This window comes from Drosophila grimshawi, unplaced genomic scaffold, assembly GCF_018153295.1.
Source record: "Drosophila grimshawi isolate 15287-2541.00 unplaced genomic scaffold, ASM1815329v1 contig_1369, whole genome shotgun sequence".
Taxonomy (NCBI): Eukaryota; Metazoa; Arthropoda; class Insecta; order Diptera; family Drosophilidae; genus Drosophila; species Drosophila grimshawi.
In genome coordinates, this window is record NW_025062891.1 from 1,939,899 (window position 1) to 1,964,395 (window position 24,497).

A 24,497-nucleotide genomic window follows, 5' to 3' on the forward strand; every position below is an offset into this window, starting at 1 on the left:
AATTTCCAAAATATAATGCAATATACATATACTCTCTATATATATATTCATATATATATATGTATAAACTGGACAACCTAGAGATTTGTAAAACACAACCCAATTAACTGCCGTTAAATTTATATTTATTTCTTAAATCAATTTTAATAAAATATGAAAAATTAAAATTTTGCACAAATTCTTTTCAAATGCAATAGATGTATATCTTATGTCTATCAATTTAGCTAACTAATAATAAAAATTTTTACAGATTTTCAAAAAAATTACTCTCAAAAATAATTCAAATCTAACTTAAAAATTTGCATTTACAATTTTGAATTTCTTCACAGATTCTCAACCCGCTAGATGCGATTTGTGATCGTAAACGGGCCGATGCCATATGTGTCTCCAATTTGAAGAATGCGAAAAAAGTCGATAAGAGCGTTCTAGTCGAGAGGCCCGATGTGAAAATCTTTTTACCTTTCAGATTTTATGTGTACGATCCCAAGACGCTCTTCATACCAAATACGTACAACAGATTTTTGGGTATGTTCTTAAAAAATATTACAAATTGCTTTTCTATTGTTTATTAACCCCAACATTTGCTGTTTAACACATAACACTTAATTTCTTATGTACTAAACTTAACAATCGGGTCAAAACAACAACAAATTGTACGCTACAAAAACACACACATGCTTAGTTGTGCCTAGCGGTGACCATCTAACTTCTCTCGTCGATGAAATCTCCTACATATCGCCACCGTCTCCGCCCCTCTCGCAAATCGACGATATTCCGCCCGAGTACTTTTGCAATGGGGACAATCGTCCCCCCAATTGTGGACCCAACTGTGAGTGCACTCACATGATCGATATACCACTCGGAGCCATTGTTGAGGTCGTTCTCGTGGATGAGGTACAGCAAGTGAACATCAGTCATCCCTTCCATTTGCATGGCACTGCCTTCTATGTCGTCGGACTGGGACGATCGCCTGATAAGTCGATCAAGAAAATTAATCTGAAGCACGCTCTGGAACTGGATCGCATGGGAATGCTGGAGCGTGATTTCTCCAAGCCACCGCTGAAGGATACAATTGCGGTGCCCAACAATGGATATGTTGTGATGCGATTTCGAGCCGATAATCCCGGCTACTGGCTCTTCCACTGTCATTTCCTCTTCCACATTGTCATCGGCATGAATCTGGTCCTCCACATCGGCACACAAGCCGACCTGCCGCCAGTGCCGCCCCGTTTCCCCACTTGCGGAGATCACGTACCGCCCGTTACCTGGTACTAAGTAATATACTGTATTTCTGTATCTCTGCATCGATCAATAACAATGTGCTATTTCTTCGACTACTACTGTTACAGCTTCATTTATTTATTAGCCACCACGCTTTAGCTTAACGTATAACATATTAACCCTATTCATATATTAGAAATGTGCAATAACATGGGCGTTGCCAGAGTTGGGAGGGGTACGAAGAATATTAAGGCAAAGGCTTTTGAAGTGTGCTAAGTATTAAAAAAAAATTGCAGGTCTAGTTTTTTTAATTGCAACTTATTCTGGATTCACATAGCATCAATCAATAGTTTTGCTAATTTTTATCGCAAGGTTTTCACGTGCCGAATTTCTGCATCAGTTGGCGATTTTTCTAAAAAAAAAAAAGAAAAGAATTTCATCTAACGTAGAAGGTTTTCAAAGCAGATTGCTTAAGTTTATAAATGAAATACATTCACTCAATTTTTTAAATAAAACCCATAAGCGAATGACTTAAAATGTGATTAATTATTTTTTATTTGCATTGAGAAGAAGCCATATGTTTGAATGCAATTTTGACAATTGTTCGTTTCTCCAAATATCTTTTTGACCCATCCCTACCATTTTCTTGCAGAGTATTAAAAATAGCAACTACAACATAAAATTTCTCCTCAATTCATTTATGTGCCCAACAATTTGTATGTCAACCAACAGCTGTGACTGATGCTGATGTTGCCTATCTGAACAGTGTTTCACAACTTTGAAAATTCGCGCATGATGTGGCTCTATGTGATTAGCCTTGTTCAGTGTTGTAAATTTCGATTGTGAAGCGATTTCTTAACACCCCTGGCCAAGATCTTGTACACGCCCATGTGAAATAGCTCAAAATGTATCGATTTTAATCGAAATTAATTGAATTGAATTGAATTGAATGGAGTGGTGATATCGCCTGACATTGGGCATAGGTATATTAATATGTTTATTTTTATGTGTAGGCTTATGTTTATATGTATCTTAATGTTAATGATAATGCTTATAATTACGTTGATGTTTGCATTGTGCGCATGTTATTAGCTTAAGTGAGTAAATTTTGTATGTTTATAATAAATTACCGATGTGAAAAACTTTACTAAGGCCAGTGTCACATCAAATGATCCCAAGCCGTCATAGCACTAATCCTTTTATTCTATATAGTCGCCTCGGATGCGGATCACCTGATTTCCCTGATCGATGAGGTTTCCTACATAGCCCCGCCATCTCCAATGCTCTCCCAGTACGATGAAATCCCTGAGGAGTATTACTGCAATGGTGATAATCGACCAGCGAATTGTGGCGAGAATTGTCAATGTGTCCACAAGATCGATATACCACTAAATGCGGTCGTTGAGGTCGTCCTTGTTGATGAAGTGCAGCAGGTGAACATCAGTCATCCGTTCCATTTGCATGGCACGTCGTTCTACGTTATAGGAATGGGTCGCTCCCCGGACACGAGTGTCAAGCGAATGAATCTGAAGCACGCTCTAGATCTCGATCAGCGCGGTATGCTGGAGCGGCATTATGTGAAGCCGGCCCTGAAGGACACGGTGGCTGTGCCAAATAATGGATATACTGTCCTGCGATTTCGTGCCGACAATCCCGGGTTCTGGTTGTTCCACTGTCACTTCCAATATCACATCGTGATTGGAATGAATTTGGTCTTTCAAATTGGCACGCCCAAGGATCTACCGCCAGTGCCGCCAAACTTTCCACGATGTGGTAATCATCTGCCACCCATAACAGCTCCCAGTAGCTCATGGTAATGAGACTTAAGCAATTCTCATAAGTAGCAACTAAGCTATAGCACTAAGGTCTATTATTTATCGTTTAGACATTAAGCAATTTGATTTCCAATCTTTTCCTTATCGTCAATTAATAAATAATAAAATAACTAATAATTAAATACTTTAATACAGCGATAAATACTACATTAAGTAGTCAATATTTGTCGACAAGGCTAGAATGATGTAATTTTTATACAAATAGTTGTAGCTGCTTCAGAATGATTTCTCAACATGTGGCAATTATTTGCCTTGCATTGTATTCGAGTTTAAGAACTGCAATTTATTTAAGACAAAATAATGTTTGTCGGCGATGCGACATTTAAATGAAACTGCTGTCAAAATATATATTGTTTAAAAATTCTACAAAACAAAATACAAAATAAATACAACAAATCCTTGCTACTGGTACTTAAATTCGATTATAAACTACTGGTACTTAAAAAAAAAAATGTAAAGATTTATCCTCTCACGAGCTTCGATCGATTGGCGAATTATTACATACTTTTAGGCAGGACACAAAAATACCATTTCCCAAAACAAGTAGCTTACTTTTGGGGTTGTGAATAAAGCAGAATAACTTAAAATTATTTACAGAATTATTGCAATATTTCTAAATCTATGACTGCGTTCCAAGAAGTCTAAGAACCCAAGGACTTGAATAAATTTTGAGCGAAAATGGAACGTCTATCGAGCGCTATATAAACACACACACGCAATTAGGCTGAATGAAATGAAAGACAGATAAATTTCGTTTTGCTTAAAAAACAATTATTATTTATTTGCAAAAGTAGAGATTCTGGTAATTTGTATATTCTATGAATTTGTCTAATAATGTTTAAAATCAAATTATTAATTTATTCTAAGCAGATTGGCAGGGCTGTCGTTAGTGTGACAGAGTTGCCAGAGAATCCGAATATAGCACAACAAAAAAAGAAGCAAACTGCTAGTAAACATTACGACAAAACATGGGAAAAACTGAAGGTATATGCATTATTCTCAGTGATAGTAATCATTTAATATAAATAATAATCATTTAAGATCGCCGCTCAAAGCGAAGCAAACGCCAAAAGCCTGCCAGGTTTGCATCACCCACAGCTGCATCGCCGTCGCCAACAACTGAGACTTGTGATGCTGAAGCAGTTATGGTTGTGGTTGAGACCAACACTGAGCCACTCGGCAACACAGCAGCAGCAGCACTTGACCAGGTGGCAACCCCAACCGGGCACAGTGGAAAGACAAATGAATTGACCGGTTTAAGGACACGACCCGCATCCAGCACAAAGGGAGGATTGGCGTCAACGACTCCGCCAAGCAGTGCCGGCAAGAAGGCGCCTTCGAGGAAACGTCGCAACACGGACACGTCGAGCGACGAGGAGCGTTGGTTGAATGCCATCGAAACTGGCAAACTAGAGGATGTCGATGATGAGCTGAAGAAGATCAAGGATCCCAAGTTAATGACAGCGCGCCAGCGAGCGATGTATGAACGAACGCAAGAAGCGGAGCCGGCGCTAGCGGGATTCGTGGAGGAACTAATCGCACTGCCCAGCGGGTACAGGGAGAAGGAGAAACCTCAAACGGCCGAGGAGATTCAGAAGGCGGCCCTCAAGTCGCAGAAGCGCAAACAACAAGCCGACGAGCGGCGCGAAAAGGACAAGCAGAAGACCATGGAGCGTCTGCTCAAGAAGCAAGAAACAGGCAAACAGCGTTCGGCGGCAGCACGGAACAGGCTCAATCAGAAGCATGCCCTGCCCTCCCTCACCTACATGAATACCCACGATGGGAGCTACATTCTGGTGCCACCTGGACAAGCATTTCCATTGCAGGCACAATCGGCAATTAAGCCGCCTCCGCGACAGCTGTGCGGCATTGCCGGCTGTGGCAATCGCAAGATCTACAGTTGCTCCAAAACAAATATGCCCCTATGTAGTCTAGCCTGTTACAAGAAGAATCTGTCCGTTGTCTAGCCAGGATTAGGTCTGCTGAAGTTCGAATAAATAAGTATGTGATTTTATTAATATAATTATAATTATTATTATCCTAAAGCTCTTCCATAAACCCAAATTCCTGCACGAATACAAGACGTTTTGTCGGGTCAAAGGTTGCCATGTCCTCCGACTTTAAAACATGTTTCCCCAGGAGACTACATGTTTTTCTAACTAAGACGACGCAATCTGTTAGGATGTGCGATATGATTCATAAGAAAATTGTTGTTGATCTCCTACTGTTCCGATTGCAGGAAGAATCTGGCTGTTGTCTAGCAAAGATTAGGTATGATGGACTGCAAATAATTACGTATGTGCTTTTATTGATTCATTAGAAAATTATTGATTGAATCGGACTGTTGTCTAGCCAGGATTATGCAGAATGGATGCAGCTCCAATAAATAATTAAGCGATTTTATTGATTCATTAGGAAGTTGTTGATAATCTCCTGCTGTTCCGATTCGATGCGTTGCAAATACTGATATTCACTCTTCATGCGCTCCAGTTCGACGGTCTGCTCGAGAATCTGGCTCTGGTAGACTTGCTGCTCCGTCTGGCGTTGCTTGGCCATTGTCTTTAGTTGGTTCTGGGTGCCGATTGCACGCAGTTTCTCACTCTCCACATCCTTGGCGAAGTTCGAAGAGATTTTGTAAAAGTCCTCGCCGAATTTCTTGAAAACCTGCAAGTTGCGTGAATATTCCAGGCACTCCTGCCGCAGTTCAATCGTCTGATTGGCAATCCGGGGATCTTGGACACGCAATCTATAGATTTCATCAATATAGAGTCCGGCCTTTTGTAGCTCTTCCATTTTAAAGTTTTCCTTTTTGTTGTTCGCTTTCCTGCTTGTTGCTATGGTTGCCAAAATCCACCCTTAAAAGCAAACGCATCCAACTATGTAAGTGATATATATATATATATTTCATGCGATATTTGAAGGATCAACTGTAACTAATATATCTACCATTAGAAATTTTGCCTATTGAGCTCTTTAATCGCTTCACAATTGTATTTACTTGCCTACATATACATTTACATACATATATATATATATATATATATAGAGAGAGAGAAAGATGGATATATATTTAATATATTTATACTTGTATCTAGATTGGCTTGCTTTAAATATATATTTAAGACCTAATACTTTTGCCCTTTGCTTGGGCCTATCGGGGGATTAAAGATAGAAAGCAAACAGGTTAACCTCACGAGGTTTCAATAATATCCAAATTAGTCCGATTGTTTTTGCATGTTTGTTTTTTTTTCTTTTTTTTTTTTCAGCAAATCTCGGCAGTTGTTTATATGGTATGTTTTAACTATATATATATAGAGTTTCTGTTGCGATACTCGTGCCAAGGACCCGGATCAAGCGAACCAGCAATGGCTGAAAGCACCGCAATTTTGCCATCAAATCTGTGGTAATTCCAACTTGGGCATAAGTCAAGTGGGATTATTCCGCTTGTTCGAGCGCAGCCGGGCGAGTCCAGTGCGCTCCTCCTCCTCGTCGCTGGTATACTGATGCATGCTGGCGCCACTGACGCCGCCGGCGCGAACCGATGAGGTTGCCTGCAGCAGCTCCTGGTCAGGTGCATTGCGATTCTCATAGAGCAGCACCTGCAGTGTCTCCTCATAGATGCGTGCCTCAGGAAACTCCACTTTCGTGTGCTTCCGATCCGTGGCGTACACAATCGATGTGCAGCAGACCTCGGCGACTTTCTTGCCATGCCCGTAGAACGACCAACAACATATCTCACTCGGTCCAATCACATCCTTAATGAAGAGTATGCGTTCGTTAAAACGCAACGAGAGCTTGTCGAACAGTTCGATATTCTTCAGCAGATTATCATCCGAGGTGCTTGTGTAGGAGTATTTATTGTTCTGTCGCTGCACCACCAAAATCACCGCCGGCTTTGACGATGAACTAATCAAGAGTTGTTCCTCCTTCTGCGATGTTATCAATGGTATCCGGCAAATCGGCTTTGGCTCCTGGTGCGTGTACAAGGCACGCTCGCAGGACATTGCCAGCTCCGTGATGCAATAGTATTTAGCCTCGGCGAGCAGCTCGGCAATCTCCTTGTTCGTCTCGGGCAGCGGCACACTTCCATCGCGCAAAAAGTTTAATATGATGCCAAAATGATTGCCACAACGATCGATTAATATCCAACCTGCAAAGGGGAGTGGCGCATTTAATATATATATTTATTTAATGTCAGTCGACTCAGAAAAAATATAAGGTAAAAAACGAAATAAATTAAAAATAAAATTTAATATTCAATTTAAATATTTCTGGGGAATTTGAATGCAAAAATAAAAACCCAATCAGGTCAATTAAATAGTTAGTGTATGTTAGTTAAGATGCTCAACTAATTAATCACGAGTTGAGACAACTCGTTTAAATTTGAATACTTAATGATAGAAACAGAGTACTCTGAATGAATTATAAATTCTATGGGCTTCATTAACAGAAATATTAATTTGACTCAACAGCGCAGCATCTAATAACAAACATATACCTAGCATGAAACGACTATTAGTTTGAGAGGGAATGATGGGTATGATGACATACCTTCTGAGTCGGTTAGCACCTCCATGCGACCGCTGAACATGGCACTGAGCATGGTGTCATTGTGCTTGGTCAGAGTGCCAATTGTCGTGTAATACAAGCGACCGCCCACATTCAGTTTGACATACTGGGAGGCGTGTCCTTTGAGCAGCACTTTCTGATCCCCGGACATCGTGTCGGGCTCCTTGGCGTGCAACACAAGCTGTTTGCTGCTGGCTGCTGTCAATTGCACTTTGCCATTGAGCGAGCGACCCAATTCATCAATGATATCAAAGCTGTTCGATGTTGTTGCTGTTGTTGCTGCTGCTGTTGTTGTGGTTGCTGTTGTTGGATTTGTGGCAGCAGGCAGTGGCAGCAATGCCACTGTACCGTTATTCGCGTTCGCTGCGTCGACGCCCTTTGGTTTGGAGCCTCTGCAAACGCCTTCTTTTGCGTTGCTTGCGCTCGCCGTCGGCGTTAGCGGATCAATTTTGGCGAATCTTTTAATCTCTCAACGGGAATTGTAACAGAATGTTAATTTGCTTTCAATCGTATTCCGCTTACAAATATGCACACATACACACACACACACATGCATGCAAACATACCAAAATTATGAGTGTGACTGCAAACGAAATGTACTAAATTTAAACAAAACGATAAAACAGTCGATAAAATACTAAAAAGAAAGACGTATTTTTTCGATTGGCATTGTCGAATTATTTGCATATTGAAAGTATGATGCATTTCATTAATTATTATGCTCATAAATAGTTGCTGGTGCTGATAAAATTTCAGATTTTTTCAGTGGGATAATAATATATTATAAAAAAAAATATTTTTGAGATATAGCTCGACCGTTGCGCATTAGGGTGGCTCAAATAACCACTTCTAACTTTTTGAGCTGAATTATGTTCCAATTTATTGAAAATTAATGTAAATCTGTGGAAATATCTGTGTGGTATGCGTATTTCTAAATTTTTATAGCAGAGGCAGTTGTCGTACTTACTGGCTTTTATTTATTAACTCGTCACATTATACATTAAGTTTAAAATATAGATGAAAACATCTTTCCGTTGCATGCATGCGAAAAATAAGATCTAATCAAGAGTTTATATATTTGTACGTATGTATGCATTATGAATATATGTATGGTGTTCGAAGTTGAATGATTTGAGTTGCTGCAAAGTATTAAATGATTTTCATTTTAGTGTTAAAAAATAGAACAGATCTAAAAAAAAAACCGACATATTTTTTGCATGAATATCTAAAACTTAGATGCGTACAACAAATTGGAGTTCTGATTCTGTGTCCACATATATTACTAAATTAATTTGGAAATTTGTTTCAATGTTTTCTCTTTTGTGTTTTCAGCTCTAAGAGCTCAAGTTGAAGTTGAAGTTGAAATAAGGATCAGAATAGTATAAAGATCAAAATGCAGATGCACTTTCCATTCATTCTTACGGGTTCAATAATAATATATATAATTTATGTGGATGATACGACTACTGCGGATTCCTTCCTATCTTCAATCTTCTTTTGATCAACGGCTGGTGATTGTGTGCAGCTGCTGATAGCATCGGCGGATTTCTTGGCACTGCCCCCCTCCGCCGACTCCAACGATTCGCTTTCGATCTTCAAGCGTTTCGATTTACTGGTGTTCTCGGCACGATTGGCGCCATCATCATCATCAGCACCGGCATCTGGCGAGGCGCAACGCTTGAGAGCGTTCTGCTCCGCATTCGCAGTATCGTTGGCATGTTGTTGTTGCTTTTGGGATGCTGCTTGGAGGAGCGCATCGGCCGTCTCAGCTGGATTCAGTGTGGCTGGCAGTTCCTGTAGTTTTCTCTCGAATTTTACAATGACAGCGGTCATGTTGTCGCATCCAGTGCCATCGCCCATCGTATTTGGCGCCAAGCAGTTATCAAATAGCTAAGACAAACATACAAATATATAAATAAGTATTGATTGATTTAATTGTTTCCATGCAACTCACCTCTTCACAAATGACCGACAACTTCTTGCCCTCGTCAGTCAGACGCACACGCACAAAGGCGACAACTTCCTCGCTGGACATATAATTCCAGATGCCATCGCAGGCGAGCACCATGAACTCGTCGTCCGGTGTAATGATCAGTTTCTTGATGTCCGGCAGGGCGGAGATCATCTGTGCTTCGGCCGGCAACTCCAAGTTCGTCTTGTAGGCATGATCGCCCAGGGCGCGCGACAAATTGAGGCCTCCATTGACGCGACCGTCGAGTGTGACTCGGCCGCCAGCCTTCACAATGCGTGTCGACTCCTCATCATCCTCGGGCTTGTGATCCAGACTCATCTCGATCGCTTTGCCATTGCGCGAAATGACACAGCGCGAATCTCCGGCATTGGCCACATATAAGTCACGGCCGTGCAGCAGACAGACAACCGCTGTGCACCCACTATCCTTGCCAGGCTCCTCAATCATGTTGGCGCAGAAATGATCGTTTGCCAGCTGATCCTCATCAGCATCCTCGCTGGCATTATCATCCTGCAAAATTCGTTTATATATAATTTGAGCAGTTTAATTATGTAAATCTTTAACTTACTTCATCGTCGTCGTCGTCATCATCATCATCATCATCATCGTCGTCGTCGTCGTCATCATCGTCGTCACCTTCACCATCTTTCTCCACCTCCATGTCCTCTTCGGAGGAACTATCAGCGGCAGCAGTTTCTTGGGCTTTCACCACAGCATTCTCATCGTAGTCGGCATCATCGTCGGTGGAGTCCTCGTCCTGGTTGGCACTCGTTGCCTTTTTCAACACCTTCTCCGCCTCCTTGCTGGTGGATGAAATGTCAGCTGGCTCTGCTTTGCTGGCGACTGTCGATTTGTTTTCCACAATGGCCCCATTGGACTTTTTATCGACGGCCACATCGCTGGAGCCGGAAACAGTTGAATCCTCCGTTGTGCTGGCACCACTCTCTGCGCCAGTCGTAACGACGGCTTTGGCCTCCGAGGAGGTCACACTACCATTCTGCTCAGTTGTAGCAGGAGCAGCTGCAGCGGCAGCAGGAGCAGAAGCAGCACCAGGAGCAGGAGCAGTAGTAGCGACGACATTGTTGTTGTTGCTAGCAACTACTTCTTCGTCCACTTTAGTAGCATGTGTGTTGGAGCAATTGGCGCTTGAGCTGCTGCTGCTGCAGCTACTACTCACTGCCGACTCATCCTCGAGGGCGCGTTTCACAGGACGAGAGCCACTGGGACCGGGTCCATCGATCTCATGGAATGCAGCTGCGGCGGCTGCTGAGGTAGATGAACCGGTCGGCTTGGCTGTTGGATCCATGACCGCTTTATTGACTGCCTCAGCAGCAACGGCAGCAGCACGACGACCACGCTGCAGCAGACCACCACCAGCACCACCAGCAGCAGCAGCTGCGGCAGCGGAATCTGCACTGAGTAGCGATAGATCGTGTGTTTGGGGCAGTCCCTTGTACTTCTCCAGCACTTCGTTTAATGGCAAATTGCTCTCTTCATGCAGTTCGGCGAGATCTTCGTCATCGTCCTCCTCCTCAAAGCCCTCGGCATCCTCATCGACAATATTGTGTTCCCCGGCCAAAATCTTCAATGTGTTCACAACTGTCGGCTCGAGCAGTGTCTTATCAAAGCCCAAAAAGGCATCCTTAAGCGCCTTTTCTAATTTACCACTTTTGTATGCGTCCAAACTCATGAGGAACTCGGGTAGTTTGTCGGCACAGTATTGGGCCACCTCGGCACCGCCGTGGCCATCGTAGACGGCAAAGAACGATGTGTTCGTATCAAAATTCAATATAGAATTGTGTGCATCCTTAAAGACACAAGACACAACCAAATTAACACACACAAAAAAAAAAACAAAGACCAAAGGGAAAATTACCTCTTGACTGTTGCGCCAGCCTTGCATGGAACTGGCTCCCACAATGAGCAGCTCGCTGCGCTCGTCTGTGGAGGCCTTTTCCGTCTTTGGATGCGATAGGTAGGCACCCATTGCTATAGTCTCCTCCTATAGAATCCTCGTTGCGGAAAAATCGATGTTGTTTTTTTAGCCAACGCACGCGCGTAAAAACACTTTTTTTTCGCGCCACCCGGCAAAAATGTGAAGCCGCAGTCAGAATTGTTCTTTTTGTTTATTCTGTTGGAATTACACACACAAAAATGTCGCTATTCAGTCAACAATCGTTGTTATATTCTTGTTATTTAATTTTTTTATCGACGATTAGCTGAAATGCATTTCATTCGTTCTCTTTTCGTTGGCGTCTCTTTATATATTCATTTTTTCTTCTTTTTTTGTCGTGTGTATCTCTTATGCCGCTTTACAACAACACTCGATTTCGGCAATGTCTCGATTAATTTAATTTTTTTAAATTGCAATAGCTATGGCTTATTTTACTTACCCGACTTTAACTATACTTCTGCAATTGACTGGTTGTTCAAATGATGCTTTTGCAGAATTTCATTTGTCCGTAAAAAAAAAATTATTTTTGCACTGCACACACCGACAGTGTGATGAAAAGATGCCGTGCGTTATTTAGGTATAAAATTCTCAGAAAGTCTGGCAGCACCAAAATGTGGTTTGATGTGTTTCCACTGGTCGTTCAGCACGAACGCGCATTAAAACCAATTTCGAGAAATTCAGAAATCTATCTTTGCCCAAACTCTAACGGGACTTGTCGAGCATTATTGTTGATTTACATTAATATTCGAGATTTATGATAAAACTAGCATGCTCATATTTTTCTAAATTTTTATTGAGACACTTACAAATTTTGTGCCAACGTGGCAACGCTACATTGACGAGTTGCACGTGTGCGACTGATGAGTTGGCATTTCTGGTTGATTAAACGACTGTTAAAGTTTAAAATGTGGACCAACCAAACCCCAAGAAAAAAGTAGAAATCATGGAATAAAAAAGAATATTTTTATTGGATGAAAACTCTTTAATATGTTGATTTAATAAGAAAGGAAATTATTTATTTAAAATTATTTTCATTTTATAGTTTTTGGTGCATAAATAATTGGATTTATTATAAATAATATTGATAACTAAAAGGAAAAATTAAGATATCACTTAACTTATTGAATCTCCACAAAATATTCAAATTAGTATAAGTTCTAAGCGCACACATGTCAGCCCTTTACAATGTCAACTTTACAAAGTCAGTTGATTTTCTTTGTTTTGTGCTGGCAAATAGAAAGGAAATATGAAGAGCTGTAAAGAGCGTCGTCTTTTATAACTTTTTAATTGTTTCAATAACTTTGTTTGCTTGTTGAGCTTGCCAGTGGATGTACGCTGAAAGTACTCCTTTGGCGTAGTCATTTAAAAAGCAACCTTTGCTTAACGCTAAATTGTTTTCGCCATATGCGTAATTAGTCATGGCAATAGGTTTCGATATGGAATTAACATTAGTGAGTTAGCATTATGTGTTCTGGATGGTGGGCATTACAATGGATTTTTGTTGTTATTATCTAATTGGTACTTGATACTGTCAGGCAATTGATGAAATACATACACTCAGAAAAATATTGAGGGTTTTCTGTAATCCCGGAAATCCCAAATGTACGTGTCTATTTCGCGATATGTTAAGATTAATTTGTCTCTTTCTTACAATGAGAAAATTTTTAGATATCTCATAAGCTAAATACTTGACTACTTCCAGTTGACTACTTCTATTTGAGGTACTTTAATTTTTAACTTTATCTTGCTTGACTGCTTAACTGCTAGCTTGAATTAAAGTGTATAAGTTAAAAAATTAGGAGTATTTTGTACGTCATTCCATTTTTGTATTTAAATTAAGAATAATGGATACTTCCTTGTATATATTGGAGTGGATTTTCCTCAAGTGTATACACTTTTCCACAATTTTTGGGTAATTTTGAAAGCAAACTGGTTCAACATGCGATTAGATAAGGGAACACATTAATGGATTTGATTAAGTTTAATTTGCCTTCGCATTTCGGAATACGAAATTCTATGAAATGAATCGAGATCGCCTAGTCAGCATCAAGTCCGTTACATGGACACTCAACTAGAAAAGGGAATATAGATGTGTGTCTATGGAATGGTTATATGTCAGGCCGATCTGTAGCTTAACAGCTTCCAATTTATGCATTAAACATGGGCTTCGAGAGATTTGCAACATGTTGCTTATGCTTTATACATAAATGCCGCAGGCCGCAGGCAACAGCAACAACCACAACAAAACATAAGAAAATATCCCACCTGCCCAGTATTATCAGCTGGTCGGGGAGGGTTGTTGTGGGGTGGGGACACACACAGTGCGTGCAAGTGTTATCTCATACACACACACACACATGCACACCCACACTGTATACACAGCAATACCAATACCAATACAGTGTGGCATCCAGCCTGTTGTTGATTCGCTTGTCGCGACGTCACCCGTTCACCGTTCTCAGTGTGTTAGGGTATAAAAGCCAAGGCGGCCAAAGGACCTGCGCTCATTCACTTCGGTTAAGTTGTGTGCAAACGTTCGTGCCAATATCTAAAATCGGCAACAATCAGCGACTTCTACCTGTGGCAGCAACAGCAGCCAATAGCCAAGTGCGGTCCATTTTTAATTCGATAATTTTCACGTTTTTGTCCAAAGTGAGTTATATATTCAAATTCGAGATAACATTACTTTCGAAAAAAAATTGAGTTCTATATTTAAAATAAAAAAAAACTGATAAAAGCTCTTGTCAAAGAGTGTTTAAAAAAAGAGTGATTAGTTTTGAAATAGGAAATAACTTACTTCAAGAATTTGTACTTCTATTTGTATACTTTGATTTTTAAAATTCAGAATTTATACATATTGAAAAGCGAGCTGAAATTTGAATAACAACTGAATGCCAATTCTACCCCAGTTATAATTAATTTTAAACCTTTATTTTGTATATGTGTTTAGACAGATTCCTTTTGAAATAAACTGAGTTTTATGTTCAAAAATACTTCGAGATAACAACATTAAAAAAACTGGTATAAATTCGATCTGGTTTAAATTTTACATAAGAAAAGTTGATTTAAATTTTCAAGGAAAGTTTAAAACAAGAGTGAGTTAGTTTTAATAGAGGGAATATTTTACTTCAAGAATTTGTACTAATATTTGTGTACTTTTGATATTTAAAATGCAGAATTTATAAATATTCAAAATCGAATTGAAATCGAACAAATCGATGACAATTCGAAGCCAGTTATAGTTGAAATTAAAGCTTTATACTTATAGTTAAATAGCAAATTTCGCATTACGAAATCCGACGGGATTCCAAATTTATTGAAGTAAAAAAAACATATTTCAATTACTAAAAATTGTCGATAATGGAAAAAAAAACATTACAACAGTTTTACCTTGAGTTCTTTTTGTAATAAAGTGCAAATCAATTTGAAGATTTTCTAACCTGAACTTAGCTGTAATTTCTCTAAAAATAGATATAGTAATATAGTAACAGTAACAATATAGTAATATAGTAATAACAAAAAAATTGAATGAAAAATTCCTTTCAAAATGGTTGTGGAATTGAAAACCCGCCAGGTTAAGGAATTTTAGTAATGTACGCAATATATTAATTATTATTAGTTTTAATACCCACAACGTATTCTGTATACTTCCAAAATTTTTGTATAATTCACCTCGCTAACAGTTAAATTTTCTTGAACTCATTTCATTATATATTTATTATTAATTATTATTAGTTGACCTCAGTTAAGGTAATGAAGTTGCTTATGAAATAAAAGGCTGTCAGCGAGTACTTAACAAAACTTTTTTCTGAAACTTCATTGGCTCATAATGAAGGCCACATTGTCCGGTCCACTTGAGGCCTAAAGGGCTAATGAATAAATATTAACTCATACACATTAATGCCCATTGAGCAAAATGGATGCCTTTCGCGAATAACAAATATGCATTTTTGTTTTTACAAAATGGATGATAAGCATAAAACTTTTTTCCAAAGTCCAAGCAGCGTCTTTCAATCAATATTTATGAATTGCCAGTCAAACAGTTTGAGGAGGTCGTGGAGTTGCTTAGAGTTTGTGGTTTGTTCACTGCCAAGTTTTGCGCAATAGTTACAGTTTTCCTCAATGCCTCAGGTATCGAGTCGCAATACTAGGTTTTTTATTTTCAAATGTGAAACAAAACCAGCAGAAAGAAATTCAGTAGCGGTCCATGGCAAGGTGTCAGATTAAACATGCAATTCCCGCCCCCTTTGGGAATGACAAAAATATTAGTCGTCCTTTTTTTCTTCAACCCCTTAGGTGGTTTTAATTCGTCTGAGCTTCCCTTTTAGTCAGCCTGCAAAGCGCATTGGTATCCAAGACTTAAAGCTAAAAATATATAAAAAATAAACACATCTTTTTCTGTTTAGCAATGACTTCTCAGTAAATAAAATCCAAAATTATAGATAAATAAACATGTAAGAAAATCAACAACTTTACAAAATCAAATACTGAAATTGGATGCTATATTTTTTTGATTGATATTTTTGCCTGAAATTGGCACAAATAAAGCACTTGTTAGTTTCAGTCCGTCGAAGTTGGGAAATACATCGTTTTCGCATGGATTTTTTTCCAGTAGGCATAACACCAATATTCATGAATTGTTTTCTTGATTTAACAATAAAACAACGCTGGGTGACTATCATAATAGCGATAGTGTGTAACCAAATTGACTGCATTTTTCCCCATAAGTTCCAGCAAGGACAACATCAGTTTTTAAATGCAGCGCTTGACGCCTCCCAACGGCAGGCGAGCAAAGTAAGAAAGACAATATAAAATCCCATCAAGCTAAACACACACATCAAATGCCTCTCCTATTTACATAACCACATATTCATATTTATAGTGTATAAATACACACACACATTGTATGGGGTAGGGGCATTATTTGTTTTGTATTCCAATTTCCTATCGGTGTCTATTGAGTTTTTACCAGTCTTGGCAATGTTTTAGACTTAAAGCTTTTACATATTTTCTGCCCAAGGACGCGATGATATTGCTTTTAAAATGGTCAATAAAAATGGGGAATGTGACATATTTTTATTATTAATTATAATACATGGAAGAATAATTTCACTTTCGGTTAGACAAATAATACCTTCATCTTAATGTATCTAAATACTTGTCACAAACATGCCTGGCTAAATTCATTTAATGATGCCGCGCACAGAAATTGGAAATGCACATAGAAATGGTGAGGGGAGGGGCTCTAAGTTCTCGACTTGAGTGAAAACCGTCAAAACTGTGGGATAAAATTTGTAATACGTCAACATCAGTAGGAACTGGCTTTGTGGTCACGTTGAAATCTTAATTGAACTTCAAATAATTTATTTCAAGAGGGGGGTTAAGAGGCAGCCGGCTGTCTCTGTTGCAATTATCTGTAATAGAGTTCAAACTCACCGTGTTGGATGGGCATGAGATAAATCTAAAATTCTATCAAAATAATGCAGAACACGCCAAAATCAGCCATCATGGCTTAATTAAGTCTTCTGGTTTAATAAGTATATCTACTTAGACGAACTTCACTAAGTTGGGGCCAATAACAAAAGGGGCCATCTGCTTTTTCTTGCTGACTTGAAAATTCAAATCAAATTTCGTACGTGTCCAGTTTAAGGACGTCATTCACCTGATATTGTTGTTCAGCCCGCCTTTTGTTAAACGATTGTGGGTTTTGGCAATCAAATCAAAAAGTTGCCCTTTATTTTGTGGGGGTAATTTTGGCTGGTGGGCGTGTGCGTAATAAGGGTATTTACGATACATGCGAACTCACCGAAAACCATAAATGATGATTTAAAAAACCGTTTGCAAAATACCTTGATCAAAATGCCAGCCCTCCAAAATACAAAAAAAACAAAAAATAAGGCAGCAAATTTATGATTGCATGCAATTAAATGTGGCCCAGTTACATGTACGTGATAGCCATAACGATACTAACCTCAGATATATATATATAAATATATATATATCTATATATATATATATAACCTATCTATCTACCATGCCTAACGAATTGATAAAAAAAATAACAAAAATAGAAAAATGTGGTAGTCACAAAAAACCAAAAACCAGAAACCATCAATTACTTTTGGAAATTCCAAAAAAATACCATCATAGACGGCTTTCTCTATTAGGTCTATCACTTATCATTAGCTGCTCGTTATCAGTCGCGGAACGATAGCAGCTAATACGTATTTTTAATCAACAGTTAACGTCACCTTTTGAGTTTCATCATTTTTGGCGGTCCAAGTCAAAGTTCGAGTTAGATTTGTTCTTAGAAAACGACCCTTGGAATCTTTTCTAATTCTTTTATTTTTTTTTTTTTGGGCAACGCACGCGCGTCAATTACCAAATTACCAAATAGCCAAATATTCCCTAATTGCAATTTAGGGCGAGTTAATGCGGCGTTTGTCACCTGGCGGCGTCTATTAAAATTTATTTGTTTGTCTTTGTTCTGACTCAATGTAATACAGCATAATATATCTACGTGTGTAGTTAGACACACACACAACTTCATTGTCTTGGCGGTCTTTATGGGAGCTGGAGTTGGGTGGTTGGAGGACAGCAGACCAGATTTTTATCTGTCCGCCGCCTCTCCGTTTTTGGGTCCGCGAAACAGCAAGCTTGACAGCAACATCATTTCACTGACAAAGTCGCGATATAGAGGAAGGAGTAGATGAGCTGAGTGACTTTTAGCAGCAAGACTAGCAACACGGTATTTCAAAGTATTTCTTATCATGGCTATATTAATTTATTTATTTAAACAGTCCACAATTCTTAAAAAACATGTAAAGAAAAATAAAGTTTTTTACGCATTCTAAGTTTTGTAAAAAATGTTTTGTAACTAATACGGATGACACAAACAGTATTGTGAAAATCGTAATCAGTTGAGCATGAAGGCAGTGGAAAGAGTTCAAATTACTTATTAGGATTACTATGAATAGAAAAGTTATATCTTATTCTGATTAAAACAAATACAAACAGAATTAATAGAAAGAAAAGATATATTATCTGATATATAAGTGTGTTGGAGTGACGATTAGTAAAAAGAAAAACCACAGAACTGGTGGTAAAAAAAGATAAAGACGACTTAAGAACAGAAAAAAACATAATCGAATATTAATTAAAAGTGTGTTACGATCAATTCGTACAAATATCAATAAAATGATAATCCGCAAAAGCAAAAAAAAAAAAAAAACACGAGACAAATTTAATTTCAGAAATATCAAACTGCACTTAAGACTGAACTAAATGTTCAGTTTTCATTTTGAGAGTTTAATAAAGATCTTCTTGAATAACTTTAAACTTTATGGAGCTCAACTTTCACAGATCATTGCTTAGAATCAGTTATATAATTTATTGCAAATGTTGGCAATAGTTCTATATGGTATTCAAGCTAATTCTTCTTCTTTAAATAAAAAAAATGGGTCAGTTATTAATATGTGTCACGCAAAACGTACTTCCATCTCCCATGAGAAAACAGCAGGAGGAGCTGACGCAAAAATCCATTTTAAGTAGAGTACACAGCGCTACCTTGAATCTAATTACTGTCTAATTACCTGTTTAGCGGTTGCAGTATTCGCGATGCACAAAATGGGTGCAAATTGAAGAGATGTAAATAACTGAAATGTACACGAAAAGCAACAGCAGCAGCAGCCTGCCAACAATGTCCTTTGTATCCTTTGTAACCGCATACATCTAACATTGGACTCTGGTTGTGCACTTGGCTACAAATTAGAGACGAACCGGGCAACGTAAAAAACAACAGCTGGCAGGGTGGGGCCCGACAAAACTTGTCCCAAAAGTGCGCAAAATTTTCAGAAGCAACAAGCCTTTAGTTTGAGGTCAGGACGAGGCGTGGCAACGCCCCTCAGAGACAAAAACCACATGCGTTAGTCGCATGAAAAAAAGTAAACATATTTTACACATATATACATATATTCCACCATCATTTAAAGAGTTTGACCAACAACAATGTGCTGGCATTTTGATCTATTTAACCAACAATTGCCTGTAATTAATTGGCCTGAATTCAGCCCAGGGAAAGAATAATGTTAAGCAGACGTGCGAAAGGCATTTATTAAAAGGACATCCGGCTGTCAACTAAGCAATTGTTTGGTTAAAAGTTTAACCAAACGACATTTGTATGCGTCATGTAAACGAAAGTAACAAACTCAACAACTTAATCTCTGACGGATAAGTAAGCATAAAAGGTTTAATCGTTGCCAGAAGGAATTAAAAAATTAGAGCAAATATAGGCTCAGGATCATATGATTTTTTGATTTTGCAAAAATTTCCCTCATCACCACAGCAGCCACATATTTATATAATTAAGTTGATAAGCAATCTTGAAAATTACTAAGAAAAAACAGTTGTGTTTGGGTACAATATGTTGTCAGATAATACTACAATCTATATTAATGAGTGAACTTGTTACATTTGTAATAAATATTTTAGGGACAACAGGTTACATTAAAAAAGACAGGACTTTAAATTAGTTTTGCAGAAAATTGTGGGGTTTTTTGCTTTCAAATGTGTTAAATAAAAGGTGTCAAATCGGGAATGAAATTTAAGAAAAAATTCCGAAACTTTTATTGTGTGTCCCAAAAACACCATATCGTCAAAACAATCTAGAGGACCGACCCAATTGTATATATATATATTTTTTTTTTTCTCATGTGCAAGAAGGTTCTTTGTAAGTTATAATTATTATTATTACTGGAAAGTTCTTGCTTATTTTTTTAACTTTTGTATTCTACCATTATGGACCGTAAAAATCAAGGTACAAATAAATAACCAAGAATCGTATAACCGATTGGAAAAATACAGTGACAATGTTTAAAGTAATACTTTAAAATATACTTCGTCAGACCGATGGAAATGTCTAGAAAAATGTGAATTTCTAAAAAGTAAAATAAAATAAAATTTAAAAAGTTATCTTTTTGAAATGCAGATTTTTTACGTTTGCGACAAATTGCGTTATTTTAGGGAATAATAATAGCTAGAGCCTTCAGATTACCGATATCGAACTGCAGCTCGTCGAAATTAGAAAACACAAAATTTTCAATGCGCTTATTAAATTTATTATTAGATATTTAATTGTGTACAAAGAGTGTCAATTTTACTGCACCCAAGCAGACGGGCTGGTCCCCTTGCCAACATTGTTCCCGCTCAACCAGGGACCAAGGGCAAGACCCTCCAGACTTGGAACATGATTGGTGCCGGCGGTAATCGGCGATAGAGCATCATCCTTGATAATTGTCAGATGATGAGCCGCTCCAGCGTTGCCATTGCGCGTAAACTGACCAAACTTGGCCGCCTCATGCTCTGTCCTCTGAATCTCGGCGGCAGCTGCATGCGCCGATCTCTGCAGTGCCGAGGCTGCCTCAGCTTCACGAGCAGCAGCAATCCTCTGCTGATATGCAACTGCCGCCTTGGAGGCAGCCAGTCTCTGTTGGGCCAGGACGACAGCGGATGCAGCCGAAGCTGCTTCCGAGCGTTGAATGGCGGCAGCTGCCTCCGATTTGTGGGTGAGGATCGCAGCATGTGTTTCCTTCTCCATGGCGATGCGTTGCTGATTCAGCACATTCTCCTTGGCTGCCTGCATTTGCTGCTGGGCAATCAGTACATTTGCGGATGCCTGCTTGGCTGCTGAGATGGCATTGGCCACTTCGTTTGGCGATGGCGAGGACTTGAGAGGATTCTGGCTGCCACTCCATAACCCACTGCTGCCTCCTCCAAGACCTGCCCAGCCACCAACTGAATTCCAAGGACCGCCAAGATTACCAACACTGCTCGTCGTTGCCCAGGGAATAGATGAGACATCCAGACTGCGCTTAGGCAATGTCTTCTCACTGTTTGAGGCAGTGCATCCATTAACAGTAATGACTACCAACACCAGCAGTAGGTGCAACATTTTTTGGTAGCTGCAACTTTGTCTGTTAGCTCGGTTTGTGAAGTGCATTTTACTCTAACTGATCTCTTACTGAACTCTTCTCTCAAAAGTGGTTTAGTATTTATAGCCTAACTGAATATCGAATACTGAATGGTGTAAGAGCATCATAATCCATAATCACTCACGTAGGCCATCATGGCCATCGATAATTTATTGGCCCCCTTTCTCTGCTTAAAGGGAAATGAAAGGCTCTTACTGCCGTTTGGCCAGATAATTACCACCGAAACTAGAGCGATGAAGCGTCACGTCTTTTTATCAATTGGCCGTCGTAACTAAACTATTTATTTTCCAATTGTGCACTTTGAGCCTTATGTATTACGCAAGATAACATTATAGTTATCTTAGTTATCTAATAAACAAAATATGGCATATTGGGACTGGTAGTCTGGACTGGTCAAAACTGTAACGATTTGCAAAAGCAATGCACTTTTGATCATAGATTAATATAGCATTTAAATTTGTAAATACGACTGCTAAGTAACAAAAAGAAATCAATCATTATTCCGATGCCTTTATGAAAACTGAATCAAAAGTATATCTAAGTTTAGAAACAGGATTTTAGATCGATCATTATTTTAAAGTCTTAATTTCATAAGGGAACATTTAACAGTAAAAAAAAAATAAATCGATTTTCTTATCAACTAAAAATATATATAAAATAAATAATAAGTTACATTTAAATTTGGAAACACGAATCCATTTAATATATGCTTTGGGTTAGCATTGACACATCGATTTGGCAGTAAAGATTTATACATTATGCATAACTTTACATCGATAAAGGATACATTAACACACACACACACACACACACACGTGCACACACTAAAACAGTGGCTACCTTTGTGTGTCAACATTATTAATGCAATAAAAAAATGAAATGTAATTATAACGCGAGAGCCACGCAATTTGTGAGTCCAAAAGGTATTACTTCTGGATAAGTGGAATGTGAAAAGTGGGAAAGTGGAAAGTGGGTGGTCGGACATCCGATACAAATTATGCAGCTCAGTTGCCGAACATTACGCGACATGCAGCCAACGATTGTAATTACCGTTAATGCATAACGTCTCCTCCCGCCGCCGCGGCTGGAGAAACTCAAATTTTGTACTTTCACTCGTATTAATGAATACAAATTGAATAAGACAACCTGATGCTAGCATTCTGGGGGTTGTTACTGAAAGGTGTCGCACCTATGTGGGCATTTCATTACCTTCATTAAGCTGTGACAAGACAACAAATTAATTTATGAAAAATACAACACATGTATGTATTACATAAAATACATACTCATTTTAACATTTTGTCTGTTTTTGCCATAATACACGCAACAAATGTTGGACTATTTTGTATTTAAATACCACCAGAAACCTTCAATTTTTGTTATTTATTTAAATTTAAGTATTAAATTTTACTTTTAATTTAATTTATTTTTTACCTATTGTATTTTCCTGTGTCGACTGTCGACATTAAATAAATAAATATATAAGACATATATATATATATAAATAAAGCTCTGATTTCAATGACATCTCCGTCTGCAAGGATTCTAAAGAAAAGGATAAAGATAAAGCCACGCGAGGAACTCAGCTAACATGAAACTTAACACGTATTTTGTATTGTTGGTTATATAAAAATAAAATGCACAAGCTGACTCTGACTTTCAAGAATAGAGCAAACAAACGCTTGCCTTATTGAAAGCCACAGGTTGCAGTTAGTTTTGAAAAAGCGTAAGGACAATACTGTTTTCTGCTATAAATTAAAATCATATCGCATTACAGATGCTCCCTCCCCTCTGGGCTGCTCTACCACCTTGCCATGACTTACAAGCGTTTCGTTTTATTTTATTGCAGAGCACAAATCTGCTGGCCAGCATGTTGCATTCGAGGGCATTTCAGAGACAATCACGCAAATCGTATATAGGCCTTTTATTGCTTGCCTTTTCCGCATATTTGGCCCAAAGCGTTTTGCCAGCTACAGCGGCAGAAATATCTTATCCGGAAAGTGAGCTGCACAAGGACAACGGTGAGTTTGAATTTTGAATGCATCCTTTTTTTTGTAATTTACAGTACAAAAATATTTTTTTATTACGCTCTTCTCATTTTTTCCATTTGTAGAGTTTCCCAATTTGGTGAAGCGTCCCGCATTCTTTGTGGGCAGTCGATATGGACGCTCGAGCGGCAAAGTTGCCAGCGGAAGCGGAGGTGCCCCCGTGGGCGGTGTGGGCACCTCGAAGACGCGACGCCTAATCATAGTGCCACGTAACGATCGTTTCTTCCTCGGCTCGCGATATGGCAAACGTAGCGAGGAATTCCTATCGCCCTACGAGCAGGACAGTCTCGGCTTGGCCCTGGGCAAGAGCTCCTCCCTGCGAGAGGCGGAGAACGAGGGCGGAAATGAGGGAAAGGCCAGCAGTAGGGGAAGAACAACACCAGTGATGACCATGTCCTGTACTTATGCCGGCTTCAGTAACTTCTTCCGTTGCACCAATGTGAACACGTAAGATTAACCTTAACCAAGTCTTTACTATATTCATAATTTATACATTTTTCATTCTGCGCACACAGAGACGAAGAAGTTCCACTGGATTCCAATAGCATAGCCTCGGAAGATGCCAACATCAACAACAACAGCAACTAAAAAGATGCCGTAGCACTGATTGATTGATTGATTGATTGACCAACCTGTTGTAGCATATGGATCCCCTCTGGCAATTAATATCCTTGTTCATTCATCGGCTTTTTGCTAGTTACTGTTATGTTTTTTTGAATGCAACTGGTATTAAAATTTTTAACGGGGCTGGAAAAGTTTTAATACCCACACAACACACATAATAAGTTTGTAAATATATATCTGGCAGCATACCTATAGTAATACAATTACCTACTTATTATACATACACGTAGCACACACGTAAACAAATTGTATTAAAATGCTTCAAAATACAGTGCGTACCATAAA

The 24,497-nt window shown here is 38.7% G+C and overlaps 5 protein-coding genes across 5 annotated transcripts; 2 read left to right on the top strand and 3 right to left on the bottom strand.

Annotated features, from left to right (window-relative positions):
* Positions 1-3,968: 3,968 nt before the first annotated feature.
* LOC6561198 (INO80 complex subunit B) lies at positions 3,969-5,079 on the top strand. The gene is made up of 2 exons (XM_001987067.3): positions 3,969-4,040; positions 4,098-5,079. Exons 1-2 carry the CDS (start codon positions 4,025-4,027, stop codon positions 5,021-5,023), a joined length of 942 nt encoding a protein of 313 aa, XP_001987103.1. The 5' UTR covers positions 3,969-4,024; the 3' UTR covers positions 5,024-5,079.
* Positions 5,080-5,353: 274 nt separating this feature from the next.
* LOC6561199 (intraflagellar transport protein 20 homolog) lies at positions 5,354-5,914 on the bottom strand. Its single transcript, XM_001987068.3, has one exon. It carries the CDS (start codon positions 5,847-5,849, stop codon positions 5,457-5,459), a length of 393 nt encoding a protein of 130 aa, XP_001987104.1. The 5' UTR covers positions 5,850-5,914; the 3' UTR covers positions 5,354-5,456.
* Positions 5,915-6,127: 213 nt separating this feature from the next.
* LOC6570927 (BTB/POZ domain-containing adapter for CUL3-mediated RhoA degradation protein 3) lies at positions 6,128-8,210 on the bottom strand. Its single transcript, XM_001997100.3, has 2 exons — positions 7,608-8,210; positions 6,128-7,206 (listed from the first exon to the last, which is right to left on the bottom strand). The coding sequence occupies exons 1-2, from the start codon at positions 7,774-7,776 to the stop codon at positions 6,482-6,484; spliced, it is 894 nt and encodes a 297-aa protein (XP_001997136.1). The 5' UTR covers positions 7,777-8,210; the 3' UTR covers positions 6,128-6,481.
* A 369-nt stretch (positions 8,211-8,579) lies between these two features.
* Positions 8,580-12,094, bottom strand: LOC6561237 (probable protein phosphatase CG10417). Its single transcript, XM_001987070.3, has 5 exons — positions 11,991-12,094; positions 11,474-11,728; positions 10,166-11,404; positions 9,580-10,107; positions 8,580-9,515 (listed from the first exon to the last, which is right to left on the bottom strand). Exons 2-5 carry the CDS (start codon positions 11,582-11,584, stop codon positions 9,072-9,074), a joined length of 2,322 nt encoding a protein of 773 aa, XP_001987106.2. The 5' UTR covers positions 11,585-11,728; positions 11,991-12,094; the 3' UTR covers positions 8,580-9,071.
* A 1,965-nt stretch (positions 12,095-14,059) lies between these two features.
* On the top strand, positions 14,060-24,483 carry LOC6561239. The gene is made up of 4 exons (XM_001987072.2): positions 14,060-14,203; positions 23,390-23,561; positions 23,654-24,035; positions 24,104-24,483. Exons 2-4 carry the CDS (start codon positions 23,411-23,413, stop codon positions 24,174-24,176), a joined length of 606 nt encoding a protein of 201 aa, XP_001987108.1. The 5' UTR covers positions 14,060-14,203; positions 23,390-23,410; the 3' UTR covers positions 24,177-24,483.
* The last annotated feature ends 14 nt before the right edge of the window (positions 24,484-24,497 follow it).

What these genes read in the sequence shown, in the direction of transcription:
- LOC6561237 (XM_001987070.3), bottom strand. Translation starts at nt 11,584, where the DNA reads ATGGGTGCCTACCTATCGCATCCAAAGACGGAAAAGGCCTCCACAGAC. An exon ending in GCTGGCGCAACAGTCAAGAG is followed by an intron (nt 11,405 to 11,473) that starts GTAATTTTCCCT and finishes TGTGTCTTTAAG; the next exon opens with GATGCACACAATTCTATATT. An exon ending in ATGACGACGACGACGATGAA is followed by an intron (nt 10,108 to 10,165) that starts GTAAGTTAAAGA and finishes CGAATTTTGCAG; the next exon opens with GATGATAATGCCAGCGAGGA.
- LOC6561199 (XM_001987068.3), bottom strand. Translation starts at nt 5,849, where the DNA reads ATGGAAGAGCTACAAAAGGCCGGACTCTATATTGATGAAATCTATAGA.
- LOC6561239 (XM_001987072.2), top strand. Translation starts at nt 23,411, where the DNA reads ATGTTGCATTCGAGGGCATTTCAGAGACAATCACGCAAATCGTATATA. An exon ending in TGAGCTGCACAAGGACAACG is followed by an intron (nt 23,562 to 23,653) that starts GTGAGTTTGAAT and finishes TTCCATTTGTAG; the next exon opens with AGTTTCCCAATTTGGTGAAG. An exon ending in CGTTGCACCAATGTGAACAC is followed by an intron (nt 24,036 to 24,103) that starts GTAAGATTAACC and finishes CTGCGCACACAG; the next exon opens with AGACGAAGAAGTTCCACTGG.
- LOC6570927 (XM_001997100.3), bottom strand. Translation starts at nt 7,776, where the DNA reads ATGTCCGGGGATCAGAAAGTGCTGCTCAAAGGACACGCCTCCCAGTAT. An exon ending in GGTGCTAACCGACTCAGAAG is followed by an intron (nt 7,207 to 7,607) that starts GTATGTCATCAT and finishes TCCCCTTTGCAG; the next exon opens with GTTGGATATTAATCGATCGT.